We start from the raw sequence: 20701 nt of genomic DNA, 5'->3' as shown, positions 1-20701 counted from the left end.
ACGGGGCGCTTCCCTAGTTACCCGGCAGAGGAGGAGGAGGAGGAAGAGGTAGAAGAGCGAAGGAGCCGCCGAGAACGGGAGGATGAAGGCTCCTCAGTGCCTGTGCCAGATTTGCACCTGCGGGTAAGGCAGTTTCCAGATGGGGGGGCCCGAGGGGTGGCGGGGCAGCATGACGTCATACCCACGGAGTTAACCCCCCCCCATAAAAGGGTCACAGACCCTCCACTCTTGCGACTGGGCTCCCTCGCGGTGAAGGCTAAGGTCCCTTCACACGTGACGCGTGCCCTACACGGGTGTGCGCGGGAAACCGAGCGAGGCGCGTCTATTTGCACTTCGCGTGCCCCTGGGCTAAGGGGAGTAAGGGGGTTCAAATTAATCCACACACACACACTGACACATCCCCAACCACAGCCCTGAACTTCCCCGGGAGACCTTGGGCCTGTCACTATATCTCCGCGTGACCTACCTCACAGGGTTGTTGTGAGTGTAAAAAGTGGACCGCGACTGGGGAAACAGAGAATAATGAGCTCCTGGGGCGATAATGATGGAATAAGTATTTGTCAAGTTTTGCAGGCAGGCAGAGTCCCAGATCCAGCCCCTGCCTCTCTAGGCAGGGCTGGGAAAGGCACCTGTCTATAATCCAGGTCTGCTTTCAGTCAATATATATACAACACTGAATTAGTTCCCAATAATGATCCTAACAATGAACTTCTTATATGTCCTTTCCTTCCTCCCGTTGCTCTGAGTGGTTTTGATGTGGGTGGGAGGGGAGTTACCCTACCTTGCAAGACTCACATGAGGAGAAAATGGGCGTAAGGTTGAGAGAGCGTAAGTAGCCCAAAGTCACCCAGGCTGTGTCCAGGTTATCACAGTTTTCAGGTGGGTTTCAATCACACGGGACGCAGGTGGCGCTGTGGGTTAAAGCCTCAGCACCTAGGGCTTGCCGATCGAAAGGTCGGCGGTTCGAATCCCTGCGGCGGGGTGCGCTCCCGCTGCTCGGTCCCAGCGCCTGCCAACCTAGCAGTTCGAAAGCACCTCCGGGTGCAAGTAGATAAATAGGGACCGCTTACCAGCGGGAAGGTAAACGGCGTTTCCGTGTGCGGCTCTGGCTCTGGCTCTGGCCAGAGCAGCGATGTCACGCTGGCCACGTGACCCGGAAGTGTCTCCGGACAGCGCTGGCCCCTGGCCTTTTAAGTGAGATGGGCGCACAACCCCAGAGTCTGTCAAGACTGGCCCGTACGGGCAGGGGTACCTTTACCTTTACCTTTACCTTTCAATCACACACCAGCAATTTGGGCATGCACTATTAATGCTGATTTGGAGCTCTTGCAAAACAAACAAACTTTGTTGAAAGGTTGGATTTTTGCAATAAAGAAAGTGATTTTTTTTTGGGGGGGGAGATGCAGTGTAAAGTGTGAGAGAACACTTGATGCAATGTTGTTCAGTCTCCCCACAAACAAATCAGGGTGAATGCTCAATAAGCAGGGTATGTGGCAGTCTTCCCAGGAAGCTTCAGTGGGAAATTGTAGCCTGAAGAATTGATAGTCTGGGGTAGTCAGTGTATGTGTCCTCCAGATGATAGTGGGCTGCAACACCCATGAACCCAGCCAGCATAGATAATGTTCATGGATGATGGGAGTTGTAATCCTCAACTTCTGCAGGGTACTGCATAGGCTTCCTTGCCAATAGTCCTAACTAATATCTGAAAGCAGTGTAGTTTTCAGATGTGGTGCACTAAGGAGTTCAAAGCCCAACTCAGACATGAAGCATGCCTGCAGCTATTTGCTTTAATTTTGCAGCTTAATCTGTCCTACAGGGTTGTTGTGGGGATAAAAGAGTGAGGAGGTGACCATGTCTGCCACACTCAGCTCCTTAGAAAAAAGGCAAGTTAAAGAAACAGCAACACTGAAGATCCACTAAGAGGGACTCCACAGGACAGTTCCATGCATTACAATAGCTATTAGAAACACTTCTGTTTCTTCACGCCAAACTTTACTCAGCGTGGGGGCACAACCTACATAAGCTCACACATCTTTAAGCACCAATGCTCTTGTTTATGTATCCTGAGGAAACTGGCACTCATAACGTATGTATGGCCTTAGGTAGCAATCATATTTTTCACTGGCACATGGGTGTTTCCCACCACAAGCACATGAAGTGTGAGCACCTGATGAGAGGTCTCAAAATACATCAGGGAACCATGTCCTTGGCCAGGGTACAACTGGCACTGGCAACGCAGAATAATAGCAGATGGGGTGATTTACTGTCCCTCTCAAGGATCTGGCAGTACCTGTTCCATATTTCCAAATGATGTGTCAGGACATGCTTGAATGCTATGAGAAAACAGCATGTGTGCCATGTGGCTTTGATGAGTATACAACAGTAATAATCCCTGGAAAAGGCATCTGTGTTTTTTCTACCATTTTGGCCAGGGCTCCTCCCACTGCTGGAATGGTAGATCTCTTGCATCTAGTGTAATTGGTTGACATAGACACTTCTGAGCAGATGGAGCAAAATTACTCACCCTTAGAGGAGGCTGCCTGTTGCATCTCTTTCTGAGTCATCACTCACTCTAAGCTTGCTTCCATTTGCTCAGGAGGTAGGTCTAGAAATAACAGCAGCCAGCTTTGATGAGCTAACCTAGACATGACATTAAATGTATTTCTGCCTTTAACAGGTGCATACAAATACAAATAGCACATGCTGTGTTGGGGGCTGGTTATTATAGGCATGTGGGTGGGGGGAATTTGCCCTTTCCTCTCCTTCTGTGTTTCTGATAAAATTCCTTTCTCTGAAAGTGCTCTTTGCATTGTGAGAAAATCCCTCATGGACGCCAATTCTATTTGCATTTTTTAAAAGGAAATATGCTGGAAGCCACCCAGAGTGGCTGGTGCAACCCAATCAGATGGGCGGGGTACAAATAATAAAATTCTTATTCTTAAATTTTAAATTTTAAATGCAAATTTGTAATTTAACATCACATCTAGCTATTCAGTTGTACTCTTACATGTTCCAAATGTGAGCCTTCTGGTGCGTATGAATGAAGCGTGCCTTGCATTTTACACACACAAAGTACGTACAGTGGTGCCCCGCAAGACGAATGCCTCGCAAGACGGAAAACTCGCTAGACGAAAGAGTTTTCCGTTTTGGAGGTGCTTCGCAAAACGAATTTCCTATGGGCTTGCTTCGCAAGACGAAAATGTCTTGCGAGTTCCTGCGGGTTTTTTTCCCTTTCCCCCCCTTTTTCTAAGCCGCTTATCCGCTAAGCCGATAAGCCGCTAAAAGCCGCTAAACCGCTAATAGCGCTAATCTGCTAAGCCGTCAATGGGCTTGCTTCGCAAGACGAAAAAACCGCTAGACGAAGAGAATCGCGGAACGGATTCTTTTCGTCTTGCGAGGCACCACTGTATATCTTAGCCCACTAGTGTTCCATGGAACTCAAAACTCCATTTATACATTTCTCAGCCAAGAGGCATATCTGGATTAGGGCCATTTCTGGAATAACAAAGATGTGTAGTATATTGCGAACAACCTCAGAAATGTGGCTGTTACTAGGGAAGTGATTGAATCCTGCGCTTAAATGGAACATATGCTATGAATTCCTCAAGTGGTTACAAACTTCTCTGTTGTACTGGCATCTATACCACTTCAACTGGCTCCAAGAAAAAAAATATTTGTAAGCCCCCTCTTGAGCCACCTCAGGTACAATCTACACAGTTTCATGAACAATATTTGTGTTTTCATTTTGAGGTAAGTTGATCCTTCCAGTGGATAGTGGCTTAGGACTTAGCTAGGAGGCAGCAGGAGACAAGTCTCTTGAAACTTTCTTCTTGAGCCCAGAGGGCCTGTGTTTCTCTTGACACTAGCCTTCAAGCCAAGCCACATGGCTAGCTGTTTTTGAAACAGATGGACACTTTTGAAAGCAGTTTGGGCATCAGCTGCTCAAAGAGAGGGAGGGAAGCTTTTACAGTTTCGAAGTGCGAGCCTAAGCAGCCCTTTGGATCCTGGCCAATCTAAACTTTGGATGACATGACACTGGAGGAGGCAAAGGAGCTTCAAGCCAAACAAAGCTGTTTCCAAGTTCTGCAATGAAACACCACAGAACAAAGGCCCTGTGAAACAAGCCTACAAACAAATGGTTTACAAAATGTACATTGCCAACAATTTTGTGGTCAATAAACTCTCAAGCAGATATTGATGTAGGCAGCGAACTGAATTTGCTTTGCTTTTGCAACAACACTTCAGGTTTCAATGGGAGGACTTGTCGCTTGGATCTTGTTACCTGGGGAGTTAAGCCATACACACATTAGGGTTACCAAGAGGAAAAGAAACAACAGGAAAATATATAGGTGGCTTGTTCTTTTGCTTCTACACAGAGACTCTACTTCTGCCCTAATCCCCAAACATTATAATTATTTAGCACAGTTGGGGACATTGACATTCACAGGATAATGTGTCAGCGCTAAGAGGACTGTATTCTTTCATATGATAAACACTAGCATTTACTTGGAAACTGATGAAGGTGTAAGGCATCTAGATTTTCTTTTCTCCGTTGCAAATTACTTCTTCACCGTCTGTTGATGCTTTCTTTGTATAATGGTGATTTAGTTCAGCAGTTCACCACAAACCAAAAGCATACGTGTGTGTGGCACATATATACTCTGTGCTCCTATCATTTTATTGCCTAAGCATATCCACATTATAGACTTAGGCTACAAACCCATGCACATTGGCTTGGAAGCAAGCCTCATTGAACTCAGTGGGGCTTATTTCTAAGTAAACTTGTATAGAATTATACTGTTGAACTAGCTTAACATCCTTCCCTCTTTCCTGAGAACATTTGGAATTAAAGTTTTGTGTTGAGTCTACGAATCCGTAATAAAGACTCAATACACTTTCCCAACTTCAATTCCCATAATTTTTTGTAGGAAAGATATGGCATGGAGCATCAAATAAAACATAGTATACAAGTTTGTGATGTATGCCTTTTCAGTTTCCCCAAATTAAGGGACACAGTACTCAGTTAATCATGCAGACAATCATGACAGTCTGTTATTCTAGTACAGTACATGACCAGATATTAAAATGTAATCTATTATATAATTACACAACTTTTTCTTTTAAAAAGCTTTTTGTGAGCAGTAAAGGCAGCCAGTTTGTTTGCAGGGTGCAAGGCATGGCCAAAGTTTGCAGAAGGAAATTTCAGAGGCAGATTGTTTTTTTAAACTACAAAAATGTTCCTGTAACTGCATTTGTGCAAAATAAGTGTTGGATCCCTTACAGCTCTCTTAGGAATATAAATATGTGCTGCCTGGTTTGAAATGATACATTCTGAACCTGAACCAGGTATCAATTACAGCTGAGCATAGGATGTTTCCATAATAAGATGTAAACACTTAATTTATTTTGTATGTGTGTTTTTTTAAAAAAATCCCTTATGAGTTGCAGAACTAGTGCTTAAAATGAATATCTCTTCCTTATATGCACAGCCAAGAACTAGAGTGTCTTCACAATACAAATGTCAATTAGACATGCTTTTTTGCCTTCAGTAAACACTGAACTATCCAAGCAATAGCTAGACTCACTCACAGTCAATATCCAAGAGCCATGTTTGTTCATTAAATGGGAACACAGAATATATTACTCCTTCATTTGTCTCCTTTTAGTATTTGCTAGCTTCTATTAGTCATACACCTATCACAGTCACATTGCTCTACATTTTGCCCCTTTCCCACTGATCAGGAAAAAAGATAATGCCCCTGCAGAGAGATGTCTATAAGTGGGGTCTCCTTAGGAACATAAGAATTGCTTGCTGGACCAGCAAAGGTGTCCGATACCCAACAGATTCTAGATAGATGCTCCTATGGGTTTCCCCTGTCCCAGCTCTCACCCCCAGCATTTGCTGTTTTCTTTCGGTATTTGGCAATCCCATTAACTATCATGGATTTTCCCTTTACGCCTTGGCCTCAGTCATTTTGTAGGCAGGGATGCCGGCCCTCGCCTCTGTCCTTCTTGCAGACAGCCTCAATTGAGGCTGAACAGGAGGGTTCAGCCTTGTCACCTAGAATCAGTCACCACCTTCGCAGATGGGAGCAGATCCGTGCACCCGATGGAGGGCATGCTTGCAATCTTGACGTTCCCATACAGCATGAGTGAGCATGCATCATTTTAAAAAGCTGGTGGAAGGGGTGGGGGGAATTGTAGGGACATCTGTGTCACGATCTTGTCCTGCTCCTAAATCCTGAATCGTGATTCCTGAGCATGGCAAGCCTGTACCATTACTTGCCTGACTAAAGCTATCTTTCTTATAAGTAAGAGCCTTTGCATGTACAGTGGTACTCGGGTTAAGTACTTAATTCATTCTGGAGGTCCGTTCTTAACCTGAAACTGTTCTTAACCTGAAGCACCACTTTAGCTAATGGGGCCTCCCGCTGCCGCTGCGCCGCCAGAGCACGATTTCTGTTCTCATCCTGAAGCAAAGTTCTTAACCCGAGGTTCTATTTCTGGGTGAGCAGAGTCTGTAACCTGAAGCGTCTGTAACCTGAAGCGTATGTAACCCGAGGTACCACTGTACTAGACAGAAGTCAGGACATGCAAAAACAAACAAACAAAATAACTTACGCATAGGAAGTTAGCATGTCAAGAAGACCTGTTGATTTCTTTTTCAGGGAGAAAAAAACCCCATTCCACATACACTTTTGCAGCTAGATGATCTGAGCAGTGTTTTAGGAAAGCTTGATGATTTTCTAAATTGGCCTAGACTTTGGGGTAGGAGTTTGAGCCATTCACAATGAGGGCTTGCTGGTGTGTTTAGGCGCTGATTATTGGATAAATGTCTGAGGAGGACCTTTGGGACTGGAGGAGCAAGGCAAGTTAAATCCTTTGACCTATGCTGGTGGCGTATGTAAGAATTGCTACTAGTAGTAGCAGTAGTAACCATCGGCATTGTCGCAGAAAGGTCACAGTGCCTTACCCAAATGGTTTAAAAAAGAGATGATAATAAATTCAGCAGAGATATTCAGAGAGTGTGATGGAACAAAAGACCAGCTAGTCCAAGGCTTTGCTCTTGGGACCAACTACCCACCAGCCTTTCAATAGTACTACTCTGCAACCCAAACATATACCGTACCTCAGTTAGGAAACATTAGCAGGAAGGTGGCAGCAGAGAAAATGGCTCAAGTGAACTACCCAAGTCACACTTTAAGAGGAAAATAAAACACAGTGTCAAGAGTCTATATAAATAATTCCCCTGTTTAAAGAATGGAGGATCTATCACAGCTATATGGGAACCTCTGTCCCTCCAAACATTGCTGAATTAATCATCCTATGCTTCCTGGGGTTCATGTAGCTCAGCAACATCTGAAGGGCCAGAAATTCCCCACACCTGGTCTATCCTTACTTAATATAATTCATTAACACAACCTTGCAAATTAGCTCCCAAAAGTTAATCTAATGCTAATCTGCAGGAAATTGTTACTAGTTCACTTGCACCCCAAACAACAGTTTGAAAAATCAGTTTTGTTTCACAGTACAAATGCTGTTTACCTTGTCACTTCAGTGAGATTTTCATGCATCACAAGCAACCAAATGAATGGTTTCAGCCTTGTTTCATTAGTGCAAAAAAAGAGTAATTTTATTTTACACACCTTAAATACTATTCACACATGTCAGTCAGATGTGTTTTTTTGTGGGAAGTCTTATCCTTTTATACTGGTGTCCTAATTTACAGATGATGATTGCATTAAGATGAAGCATGGCGAGTTACGTTATCACTTTCAAATGGCTCCAAAACGTTAAGACAGTTGGTGGGAAATGGGATTTTAGAAGTTCAATCTTAAAGTGAGATTTAGACTTAAAAAACAAACTGCTTTCAGAAGAAGGTTTGCCAGAGAGTGTAAAAGTGAAAGAGAAAGACAGCAAGAGGAGGAGGAGAGAGAGAGAGAGAGAGAGAGAGAGAGAGAGAAAGAAAGAAAGAGGACAGGAGTGGAAGTAGAGAGATGATGCCTGCTTGACTTCCTTCTGATGTCACAATCCATCGGCTCTCTAACAATAAAGCAAACCATGACAACTGCAGAAGGACAAGCGAGGAGAAAAGGAGGTGAGACCATTTTGATTGCTGAATATTTCAACTCATAGGTACATAGTAAACTTTTGAAAATGTCTCCTTGAACGTGATTGTAGGCAAACATGGGGACAGGTGAGCTGTCAAGATCCAAAGGCCACAAAATGCATTCCTGTATCTGAAAGGCCACTTGGCCTATTGGGCCAGGAGCCTCTGGGCTTCATCCGATGTTTGTATCAGGGTTGCGAAGTGACTGCTCCATGAAGGCAAAGAGAAACGGCCCAAAGAACTGGCTTTGTCCTGCCTTCTCAAAGCTATTAATCACAGGCTTCAGAAGCCGCCTTCTTTCCCACTGCCTAGCGGCAGAGAGACAGCCTTATAAATAAAGCCCAGAACCTGGTTTTTATCTGGTTTTGCCGTTGCATACTCTAATGTCGGGACGCGGGTAGCGCTGTGGTCTAAACCACAGAGCCTAGGACTTGCTAATCAGAAGGTCGGCGGTTCGAATCCCCCGACGGGGTGAGCTCCCATTGCTCAGTCCCAGCTCCTGCCAACCTAGCAGTTTGAAAGCACATCAGAGTAAAAGTAGATAAATAGGTACCGCTCTGGCAGGAAGGTAAACAGCGTTTCTGTGCACTTTCTGGTTCGCCAGAAGCGGCTTAGTCATGCTGGCAACATGACCTGGAAGCTGTCTGTGGACAAACGCTGGCTCCCTTGGCCTATAGAGCGAGATGAGCGTGCAACCCCAGTCATCTGCGACTGGGCCTAATGGTCAGGGGTACTTTTACCTTTACCTTTACTCTAATGTCATAACCTGCCCTGGGTCCCTTAGGGGGAAGAGTAAGAAATATTATGAATAAATAAATAAACCAGGGTGGCCTGCTTTACAAGGGAAAGTCCTCTAGCTCTCATCCATTCAAAGAGCTGCCTGGCCCAAAGATAAAGAGCCCTCAGAAGGGAGAGCAGGAGGCGGCTTGAAGTTGCAAATAGTTTCTATGCATATAAATTAGCACATGCATTTTTTAAAAAAATTAGTTTTCCAATATACCCCCAATATTAGCCAAATTATATGAATAACAATTAATTCCCAAATTATACAATTATCAGTATGCCAATCAACTTCCAATTAATACTTTAGTTAAAGTGGCTCCCCGCACGGTGGTTTGGGTTCATTTCCAATCTTATATCACTGCGTTCCATGAACTTAATTCATGTTGGTTACATTTCAGTTATAATAATAATCCCTTAGTAAACTGCTACATAATGAATTCCATTCGTGATGTTATGATATATAAATTTATAAAGCTTTGAGTGAGGAACTCAAACTATTAACTTTATTCTGCCCTGCATGTGAAAACTGTTATGTCCACAGAGATTCCTTCTGTCCATGTAGGATGATGTTTCTTTCACTTACCAGCTGTTGTTTTCTCCCATCGTGGCTTGGGGTGGAACTGAATCTCGAAGATTCTCTGAGATCTTATCTCTCCATCCCTTGCTTCGATGTCTCCGAACATGCAACAGTGTGCTAGAAACCATTCTGTCTCACTAGTAAAACATGTCGCAGATCCTCACCATTTCCCCTTCAGCCTAGGAAAAGGTGGGCTGCCTTCATTATGGCAAGCAGGACCAGAAGCGATACAACACAGGTGGCTACCCTAATGGTACAAAGTAGTATTGAGACCGGGGAGACCCACATTTAAATCCCCACTTGGCCTCAAGCTCACTCTCTGCTAGGATAAAAGGAGGGGACCTTGTACACTGACTGCCCTGAGTTCCTTGGTGGGATATGTGGGGTAAAAAAAGGTGATTAATAAGTAAAGTAGCTCCAACCTCCCGCCAAGAGACCAGGAAATAGCTCAGGGGAAGACTTCATTGATCCTTGTCCCCACCCCCCACCCCGCTCTAGTTGGTTCTAGCTGCTGGCCAAGGAACTGATTGAAAGGGATGTCAACTTTCACGTCAAACTGTCAAACTGTACAGTACTCCTGATAATAGTGCTAATATTTCAAGGTTTAATGGAAAGGAATACCGTTTGTAATCTATCCAGCAGTTTTTCAAGAGAAGAAATACCAAGGACTCGACCTGCTCTGATGAGTCATTTATATTCCCCCCTACAGAAGAGTAAATAGTTGCTGACAGGTTAATCTTATTCCTGTCATTTCTCTTTTTAGAAGCTCTGTTGAATTTCCATGGGAGAGGTTTGGGTAGCCATAAATTGTGCTAAATCCTCCTAGGAGTTTTTCTGCTTGTCAGTATTAGGGAACTGAGGTCATTGGAGAAGCAGAAACCCGTCCAAAATACTACCATCCTAATAGATGCATTATTTTCATAAACATAGCAGCATTTAAGGTGGCAAGTAAAAGCTTTAGTGAGGAATATATTTTGTTATCAGAGGAACTGTCATGGAACTCAAGTCCTTGTGGGCATTGTGGCTTTTTATAATAAATCTTTATTTGGCTGGTGGGAAATGTTTTGGAGGAATCTTGGGGCCTGAGAAAAACCCACCAGCAGCCTCTCTCTCTCTTTTTGTATCTGTTAGTATGTTTTCACTGCAGTCTATAAGACTACCTTAAATTATACCACCTGAAGGCAAGGTAGGTCATTGGAGTTTTTTAGAGTCAATGAGGTCAAATTCTGGACCTCCAAATTTTGGAGGAAGATGTGAGAACGGGACTCTACATGTGTACATCTATACTGTTGCTGTTGGCCATCCTACTTTCAGCTGAAAAAGGCTCCCAGTGCAGTCTATAAAGATAAATGATAAGACAGTCCCTGCTGTCAGGTCCACACTCTTAGAGACATGACACAAAAGGAAAGGGGAAAGGGAGGAAGAAGAGGAAAAAGCAAGCCCAGTCATTAGGATTTAGGGCAGGACTGAGTAAAGGGGAGGATGCTTGAAAGTGCCCTACTGTGTAGGAGCCATATACATGGATCAGGAAACCTGGCTGCCCTGGGAAAACAGCTGTCCATGTGTAGAGGCCCCATTCTCATCTTCCTCCGAACATGCAAGGAGCAGCAGCCATCTTCCAATGTGTTCAGTATAGGTGTGTTGGGGAAGATGACCACAGAACTGCCCGTGGTCCGTAGCTCAGCTCTGAGCTCAACGACAGAACACAAAGCCTGTCCACAAATCACCTAACAGAAATAAAAGTAGCAGTAGTAAAGATGGGAATGGCTGCAGTTCAGTTGCTCTCGAGTAAGCCTCAGGGACAAACAGTAGGGCATGGAAAGATAATTCTTGGGAGTCTGCTAGGGCAGGATCATGTTGGTAACACAGAGTGTTACATTCTGGTCCCGCATGAAGAGATGTCACCAGCAGCAAATATCAACGATGCAACCCGCTTTGGTGGAAGCAGCCAAACCTTCATTGAGGAACCCAGGAATGTCAAATAAACCTCAATAAAGTCCACAGTCAGCTAAACCAGGTTTGCTCCACTGAGAGACTGGAAGCTATTTTTATCTGGTAATTGGCACATGCCTTGCTCTTCTGGGCCTTTGATTGTGCTTGTTATTCTTGTAAAAACTTTTCTTTTTTACAAACTTCAGTTTAGTTACAATTTGCTTTCAGTTAACATTTCTGTTTTCTTATACATGAGATGCTGTTTGGCACCGATGACAAAGAAACCCCTGTACTTTATTTGCTTCCCCCTACACACACCTATGAGGATCGCATCCAAGAATATGATGCTAAAAGAGATGTTGGTAGAGTGGGACGCATTAAATATACTTCCAGGAGATCCACAAATGCTGTCCCCCATTAGCACCCACAGTCGTAAACCACCAGGAATACCAGTAGAAAAAGTGAAGAAGGAGAGAGAGAAGTTTGGTGGGATGGAGAGAGAGGTGGGTTTGCAGCAGGAGCGTAGTCTCAAAGTGGAGCTAAGAGTGACGTCGCTTAGACAACATCCCACTTTAGTGGGGCCATAGCTCAGGGCAGGGCATATGCAGCACACCAAATATTCTAGGTTCAAATCCATTAAAAAGAAATAAAAATCTCAGGGCTGGAAAGGGCCTCTGCCTGATATCTTGGAGACCAACCAAATACTCTCTATCTTTACATTGGTTGCTTCCAGACAAGGGGCTCTTGAGTCCTATTCCCTCATTGTGCTTCTGTTGTAAGCTACAAGTGTGACTTTTTGCACTATATGATTGCACTTCTTTACATGCACATCCCACTACGTCTCATCCACACTTGTGGGCGGGGCATAATCCCTGTGGGCGGGGCCTTTTGAGGCTTGGCACACATGCGCTCTGATTCTGGTGCTGGGCACCTTTTTATGAACTTGTTTATTATTTTTAATTGATCTTTTAAGCAGTGTTTGAATGCTTTCTCTGCAGTATTTTTATAGCGCTATAACACCCTAATAATGCATTTTTGTAATGACGAGGGGAAAGCTTGTCTTAGTAATGTGGTTAATGGCAGTGACCAGAAAGGTATCCTTTAATGATTTATTGGGGGTGGGAGCGGAACACCCTAGCAGACTGGTGTTGCAGCACCATCCCTCTTTTTCATGAATATCTAGCTGGGAAAGCATTTTGGCATTAAAGGATTAAAATAAACAGGGTCATGAAATGGCAACAGTTGCAAAGGTTATCATTAGCGTGCACTTTTCTGATACGTCACAGCCCATTGCCCACATTAAAATGCTGCCCTTTTAAAAACACTCTTCCATTCTTCGTGGGGGGGGGGGCGAGTTGGGCTTTGTGAGGTCTGAGAGTTAAGAAGAGGAAGAACTGCAAGGAAAAATTCAGTGTGACAGTGACTGGATGACAGTATTGTGGGGATGCCCTGTAAAAAGTCGCATGGCTATTCTGCACTAAATGTGAGACAGGCAATGTGTGCAGAACAGCAGGGCACTTCTTGCTTAAAAGAGCTTCAGGGAGTAGTCTCAACTCTGACAGCTTGAATTGGTTGACCCTTATTTCTTTCATTTATCTTTGCTGTTGTTATTAAATCCCAGGCGCCATCGTTGCCCTCATAATCCCACCAGGATTTATGACCGTGTAGGGGAGTCGACCCTCATAACGGAATACGTGGACAAATATCCTCTCTATGGCAATATCCCTCCTGCCCAGAGCCTCAAGCCCAAGCATGAGTATCACACGCACGGAGGGAAAATGGAAGGCATCACAACTTTCAAGTAAATATTTTTCAGTGCTGGATAGACTTTGGGGCTACCAAGGCATCACAGGGAGAAGACGGAGGGATTAGTCAGTGTCAGGGACTCAGCGGGAGCGCAGGGAGGAGAGGAGATGGAAAGCGAGGGGGAGCAATCCGAGGGCAGCGTAGGAGAATATGACAGCAGCCCGATAGATTCCATGAGCCTCTCCAGCGAATCGGAAGATTCACAGAAGGGGGCGCCGATGGGCAGGGCAAGGGGAGACCCAAGGGGGACACCCCAGAAGCAAGGGGCCAGCGGGGACTCCCAGAGCAGCAGTTGGAAATCAGGAACAGCTTCCCCACCAGAGCGTAGTGGGGGGGAGGAGTCCCAGGTGTCAGAGCCCACATATGCACCACCAGCGAGAGAAGATGAGTCAGGGTTGACCACGCCTCCATCGGAGAGCGAGTTAACGGTTAAGAGGAAAGTTGCAGGCTGGGCGCGCGCGCCAAGTTCAAAGGTACAGGAGAGCGGCACAGAAGGTAGCCCGGATAGGGAACCAGGTCCTAAAGCCCGCCGGAAGGAGGGGCAAGAATCGTCAGGGTCAGTGTCAGAGGAGTCCAGGAAGGATGAGACCCTAGCGGGCAGGAGGGCCCAGAGGAGAAAGGAACTTAGGAAGAGGTGGAGCAAAGCGAGAGTCTTAAACTGGTGTGGTGGGGGAGGAGACTCAGACAGGACTTCGCCGGTCTAAGGTCAGGACGTAGAGCTGCACGCTGCGGCTTTAAAATGGAGACTGAATCTCAATAAAGACTTTTGTACATAACTACAGCCTAGCGTTGGTCCTCTGTGAGCTGGGACCTGGAGGCAGCTCTGACAGTCAGATTTTGCTCAGGGGAAGCATTTTGATGAAAAACCGAGTGGTGAAAAATTTGACCAATAGCATTATTAGGGCTGTTGCTTGATTTAAGAAATCACAGCTGACAATATCTAGTTTTCATAGGTCCCTGAAATGGAAATAATATACATTTTTTTTATTTAAAATAATTCAGCAGCATTAATCATGACCGCCATTTTAATTGCTCCAAATGTTGTAGCCCTAAATGGGCACCAAGAGCCACAATAGCTTTCAAATAGTTTGGGGGTTTTTTTTAATACTGTAAGCTCAGTATTTTTAGTTATATTCATAGATGTTGGCTATTTAAATCCAGTGCTTTATGCTTCCCCCCACTTCCAGGTCTGACTACCTTCCATACGATGTTGCAAATCGGCCTGTTCGTGTTCCAGCGGAGTGCAAACCAGTAACTGGAGAGATGGACATGGGAACCACTTACAGAAGAGATTATAATGCTCACAAAATAAACCCCGTGATAATAGTAAAGCCTGTAGAGAGGAAATACAAGAGAGAAGGCAAAGTGAATACCATACCTACTTACCGAGGTAATAATACACAGCACTTTTCACAAAGTGAAGCGACGGGCAGAGTGGCGGCATGCCATATGGCCATGCTGGAGAGGTGATGGTGGACTTGGCTGCTGTGATGCTGTTCAGGTGAAATGAGGGAGTCTGTTTCTTGTTAAGTCTAATAAAATGCACACTGTCGGCATCATCCATGGGCTTTGGAGGCAAAAGCTTAATATCCTGCTTTGGCTAAGGCAAAAAGAGAGTCCTAAACTAGTTTATCCATTGAGTTCAGTGGCGCTAACTATCCATTGCTTAGGACTGGCTAGCCTTAAACCATTCCCTTTGCTTTGGGAGATGCTGTTGTGCCTATCCATGTATCTTGGTGACACTAGACTCTAATCCAGCCCCACTGGGATTAGCTGCACTAAGGAGTTCCCCATTGAGAACTGCAGCCAAGCTGATTGCTGCTATTACAGCCAGCGAGCCCCACTTTGTCCAATCCAAACCACACCTACAAACTGACTTCAAAGGACCCCATTCACCTTTTCAAAGTTGGCCCACAAAGGATGGAGAATTAAGGCACTGGCTCCCTAACCAAATTCAGTCCCTCACACCTGCAGTAGAGATATCTAATACAGAATTCTCAGCACCTTCACCAGCTTATAATCCTTAGAATTTATTGAGGGAAGCCATACCATTATTTAAAACTGAAACAGGTAGCATGGGTATTCCTTTACTTAGCAATTTCTGGCCCAGAGTGGTTGAAGGCAATCAAATACATGTCTATAGGTGCCCTAAGTATGTTGGCAGGGTGACACACCACTCAAACAGACTGCAACCAATCTATGCTGAGGCCAAGGCTATCAAAAATTAACCACCATAGCAAAATTTGTTAGCTTAATGCTGTTTTTGTCTTAAAGCTGACTATAGGGCCTGGGAAGTTCAAAGAAGGGAGACCAACAAAGTGGAGAACGCCTACCAACTTCCCACTGAAAAGTTTGGGAACAGCACCACATTTCAAGATTCCTTTTTCCCGAGGGAAATCTCCCTCCGAAAAAGCTTTAAGCCCACTGTTGTGACCAAGCTTTCAGATCAGCCTTTTACCAGTGTTACAAGTCATCGCAGCGATTACGTTCCTCATCAGCTGGAGCCACAACTGAAGGTGTCAAAAGAAGAATACAAGCCCAATAGCCAACCCTTTGTAGACACCACAACACACCGCTGTGATTTTAGAGGGCTTGTTGGCGAACTTCCAAAAAGCTTCAAGCCTGAACCTTCTAAAGTGGAGGTGAAGGCTCTTTTTGATGGAACCACAGAATTCCGCGATCGTTTTCAACCGTGGGCCATTTCCTTGCCTGAAGTTCACAAAGCAAAAGAGTATGTTCCACCCACAGGCAACATGGAGTTGACCACCACGAGCCACCTTGCTTATATTCCACACGACATCAATCCAGCTGTCCTCATGAGACCAGTAGAAAGGAGCAGGAGAAATAATGCGCCCTTTCAAGGGAATACAACAATGAGAGATGCCTTTCAAGCTTGGGATACCCATCGGCCAGAAATTGTCAAGAAGTCCCAGGATATTCCAAAGGCCTCTGGGAAGTTTGATGGCATGACAACCTTCAGAGCTCACTATAGACCACACAACATAGTCCTGACTCAGAGTTGCAAACCTTCAAAGATGGCCCTCTCTAGTTCAGCACCTTTTACAGATGAAACCTTGTACCGTACAGAATATACGCCAAAGAAACAAGAGGTCTGCCCAGCAACCTATCCATCCCCTCCAGGATATGTCTTTGTCAACACTGATTCTCATGGTCACAAATTCTTCCGCAGAGTTTCACCAGACGTCAGTAAGATTGCTCATGCAAATGGTAATCATCTTCCAAAAGAAATAGCAGTTGTATCCTAACTCCTAATTCTAATAGTTTGCACAAAAGTGTTCCGAAAATTATCATGCAGCGGTCAGAGTATTACATTAGCTCTAACCATTCTAAATAAGCCTACTGATTATAAGATTTTTTTGGAGTGATCTGAGAACTAATTTTTACAAGTTTATATAAGTAAAATTTGTGTCAATATTTCTGTGGAATCTCTTTTCTTCAACTGTATTACAAGACAACTGTTCATTTTAACAAGATGGGTGATTTTCTGGCAATATTTTGATGATGCATTTTAATACGATTACCTGAATAGGACTGTGTACTGTTATTACATACAGCAAACAAAATTGTCCCGGCTCGCTTCCTTAAAATATGTTCAAAGGGGTTGCAGCTAACAAGCAGAATGTGAAGGTTCCAAGTTGATATCTTGGTGTTTCTTTTTGAAGGATCTTACAGTGCAGGACTGAGATATAGCTCTTCCCCAGACCTTGGAGAACCCCTACCAGCTTCAGACAAAATGATTTGGCTAGCCAGGTCAACAGTCTGGTTCTGTATAAGGCAGATGCTAAAGATTACAGTTTGCTGCTGCACCAAGTAGCATCACAAAACACATTTTGCACTAGTTCAACATGTTTATTGTAATAGAATCATAGAATTGGAAAGGACCCTGAGAATCATTTAGTCCAATCCCCAGCAATGCAGGAATATGCAGTTGTCCCATACCAGGACAGATTAGTTGGATGCTGTTTGGGCTACCTCCATATGCGTGTGTGTGTGTGTGTTTAAATTATGGAGGCTTGCTAGGAAAATAAGAACTTCCACTTTGGATTTTCAAGACATTTCAGCATGTATTACCTGGCCCTGCAAAACCACATTGGTAGAATTTAGTATTAAGATGTTTAGCCACATGTGGACATATTTTTTTGCTGCACACCTCAAGAAAGGATAGTCTGGGACTGTTGGCATCATGTATTGTAAGCCAATATATAAAACCAATCCAGCTCAAACTATGTCCCATTGGAAAACATAGGGCTTCAATATATTTATTTTACCATATTTGTATAGGCAGCTCCCCATTTGTGCGGGATTTTGCATTCCGAGGTACTACGCACACCGGCGGGACACAGGAAAGCCCACCCTGTCAGCCTTCCGATGTTGAAAACAGCATGTGCATCAGTGACCGTGCGCATCCCAAATGCACACAAATGGGGAGTTGCCTGTATACTGCTTTTCAGCTGTAATGGTCCTCAAAGTGGCTCACAATAAAAGAATCAGATTTACAGGCAGATGGCACTGCCCTAACAAGAACAGATCTGGAATACTAGGTGCCGCCAATTTTTATGAAACGATGGCACCATGTGGTTCCTGGCTCTGTGCTCCTGGAACGCAGAGGGTGGCAAAGCGGGGTTGGGTTAGACATTGGGGTGGTGATATTCATCTAAGTCCTCTTTATTACATCAGGTACTCTTACTGCTGCATTGAGCAGATGGCATTAATGGGTACCAGCCCTGGTTGTTAACTTGTTTTGTGGTAGCAGTGGGAGGTGCAGTAGAATTCTAGGGATGTTTGTATTCAGTAACAAGTCCCATTATGCTCAGTGGGGCTTATTTCCAAGTAAAAGTGCGTAAGATAATAGTCGTAACAATGAGTAACTTCAATTGGATTTGGGACTGGGTTGGGAAGCTTTTTCCAGATTATTTGAATCTATTTCACCTTAATACACACGTGTGCCTGGGCATATGTATATTACTAAATTTATGATAAGATTGCATTTCAGAGTATGATTTCAGTTTTGATAGGCCTGTAATTCAAGTTGTAAGGTTGATGCCAATACTTTGAGCTATTGCTCCAGTGAATGCTTCGCATCATTTTCATTCTCACTGATTGTTTCTTACCTGTGTGTTGCCTTGTACTCATTATTTTAGGGAAACCATTTTATGATTGAAGTGTCATGTAATCCCACGAACTGTATCCCCAAACCACCAATTCAGAGATCGAGATCAAGAACTGAATGGTGTCAAAAGAACACAATAAATCATCCAAAAAAGGAGAGGAAAAACTCCGAACCGCTGGGAATGTTTGTTTTGTATCACTCCCATATGGTATTCTTGGTATTCTCACAGATCAAACTGAGACTTAGAGCCGGATTCTTTTCTTCTTCTTCCTATGTAAATTGAATACTCTAGAATTGGGGGGAAATCAAATTACTGTATTTTTCGCTCTATAAGACGCACCAGACCACAAGACGCACCTAGTTTTTGGAGGAGGAAAACAAGAAAAAAATTATTCTGAATCTCAGAAGCCAGAACAGCAATCGCTGCACAGTGAAAGCAGCAATCCCTCTTGCTGTTCTGGCTTCTGGAATAGCTGCGCATCCTGCATTCACTCCATAAGACGCACACACATTTCCCCTTACTTTTTAGGAGGGAAAAAGTGAGTCTTATAGAGCAAAAAATACGGTAAAAACAAAAGCTTTCTATTTTGTTTCTTGAAGTATGTTTAAGACTGCCACTAGGCTAGGAGTGGAGCTTTTCAGTTCTTATGATACTGTATATATACTTTTTCCTTTTGCCACCTGAAATGGACACATGAGCCTCTAGTCTGGAGACATGCTCTTAACTATTGTCATCTCATTCTCTGATGGAGATGAAAGAGCCAGAACATTTTTCTCTCTTCAGTCCTGTTCTTTCCAGGTCCTCTTTTCATATGGCTAGCTCACACAAATACGTTATTTACTTGATAACCATGACATCAAGTGGATATTTACACATGTAAGTGGGCTGAATCCAGCGGTGTGGCTATTCCAGAAAATTTTGAATTTGAAAACTGGGATAATTGGCATCAGGGAAAAAAAATCTGATGACCTTGAGAGTGATTTAATTTAGCATGACAAAACTTTGAACCTGACAAGCTTGCTCAATGTTTATTTGCTGTTGCTATTCATGAATTATTACTAACATACAAAACACAAAAATTCCCGCAGAAAAATTAAGCGCTACAAAAATATCTGGAAAAGATTCCATTTTGCTGAGTTTTCCACCCGACACCAGTGACTGTTGCGAATCTAGAGACTCTGATATTCCTTCTATATTTCCTCACTTTCCTTCAAACACTTGCCAAGGGTGCCAGCTCAACACATTCAGCTCCCTGGGCGTGAGCATGGGAGAACCAGTTCAGCGGTTAGAATAGAGGCAGAAAACAGACCAGAAATGTGGATTTATGCAGCTGAACTGGCTGGCAAGGAGTCCTTTGAGGGGGCTTCCTATGATGTTGCCCTGGATGGGATTTCATGTCTGGTTTGGGTACTTGCCTGCTCTGCCCACCCTGTCAAGGACATAAGAAGAGCCTGCCAGATCAGGCCAATGGCCCATTTCATCCCACCATCCTGTTTTCACAGTGGCCAACCAGGTGCCCAGAGGAAGCCAGCAAGCAGGACCTAAGCGCCAGAGCTCTCTTCCCGTTATTTCCAGCAACTGATATTCGGAGCCAATACTGCTTCTGCCTGTGGAGGCTGAGTATAGCCATCATGACCAGTAACCATTGTCCTCCACTGATTTGTCTAATCTTCGGAAGCCATCCAAGCATAGCTGTCAACCGTCCCTTATTTGGCGGCAAAGTCCCTTATCCCAGCGCCGTGTATCGCTGCTGTCCCTTATTGATGATGTCCCTTAAATTTCCCGGGTTTCAAAGGAAGCAGCTCCTCTCCTTCCCTCCCTGCTGGCCAGGGAGGAGGGAGGCTCCAACTGTGTTGCTTGGCTGCCCGGCCCGCTCTGGCCTCCTCTCACCAGCCTCGGCCCCCAGGAGCCCCCCCCCCCGCTGGGACTGAGGAGCCTTGAGAGGAGAGCGAGGGCAACCATAGAGAAAGCAGTTCAGAGAGAGGAGGAGGAGGCAGGTGTTCCAAGGGCTAACCATAGAGGGGGAAAGCGGAGGAAGGACCGCAAGCACTTCCCCCATAGATTTGTAGTGGTAGACTAGCATAGATGGTCTGATCTGCGGGTTTACTTTGGGCGCTATTTCCTGCCCCGCCTGATGGAACTGAGAGCTGCAGATGGAGCATGAGGGAAAAGATACAGAAGTGCAGCAGCATCTTCGTAGCTTGGACTTCATTTTGCGCGAAAAGTGGTTGCTGTTGTAGTTATTTAATTGCAGTGTTTCATCAGCTTGTGTCTTGAGCAGCAACCTCTGGAAACCAAGGGCTAAAAACCGGTGCTGCTCTCCAAATTATCTGGTCCCTTTTAACTTTGTATTTCAGCTGG

General features: G+C 44.5%; 2 protein-coding genes across 5 annotated transcripts in view; one reads left to right on the top strand and one right to left on the bottom strand.

The window, feature by feature from the left end:
* The window catches only part of EFL1 (elongation factor like GTPase 1), a 72069-nt gene extending 69441 nt beyond the window's left edge, over window positions 1–2628 (bottom strand). The window contains exon 1 of the mRNA XM_079954199.1: window positions 2525–2628. Within this exon, the coding sequence (XP_079810325.1) occupies window positions 2525–2564 (40 nt within the window). The 5' untranslated portion in view covers window positions 2565–2628. The remainder of the gene's footprint in view (window positions 1–2524) is intronic.
* On the top strand, window positions 14–18652 carry SAXO2 (stabilizer of axonemal microtubules 2). 4 transcript variants are annotated; one of them, XM_079954327.1, is made up of 5 exons: window positions 14–123; window positions 13024–13203; window positions 14396–14598; window positions 15483–16436; window positions 18371–18652. In XM_079954327.1, the coding sequence occupies exons 1-5, from the start codon at window positions 83–85 to the stop codon at window positions 18388–18390; spliced, it is 1398 nt and encodes a 465-aa protein (XP_079810453.1). In that variant the 5' UTR covers window positions 14–82; the 3' UTR covers window positions 18391–18652. The 4 variants fall into 4 exon arrangements, with proteins under 4 accessions (XP_079810453.1, XP_079810452.1, XP_079810454.1 ...); XM_079954328.1 differs by adding an exon at window positions 7875–8098 and having other exon boundaries at window positions 30–123; window positions 15483–18652; XM_079954326.1 differs by having other exon boundaries at window positions 15483–18652.
* Window positions 18653–20701: the final 2049 nt, after the last annotated feature.

The sequence above is a fragment of the Podarcis cretensis genome (assembly GCF_951804945.1).
Source record: "Podarcis cretensis genome assembly, chromosome: 14".
In the NCBI taxonomy this organism is placed as follows: Eukaryota; Metazoa; Chordata; class Lepidosauria; order Squamata; family Lacertidae; genus Podarcis; species Podarcis cretensis.
This window is presented reverse-complemented; position numbering and strand designations above follow the sequence as displayed.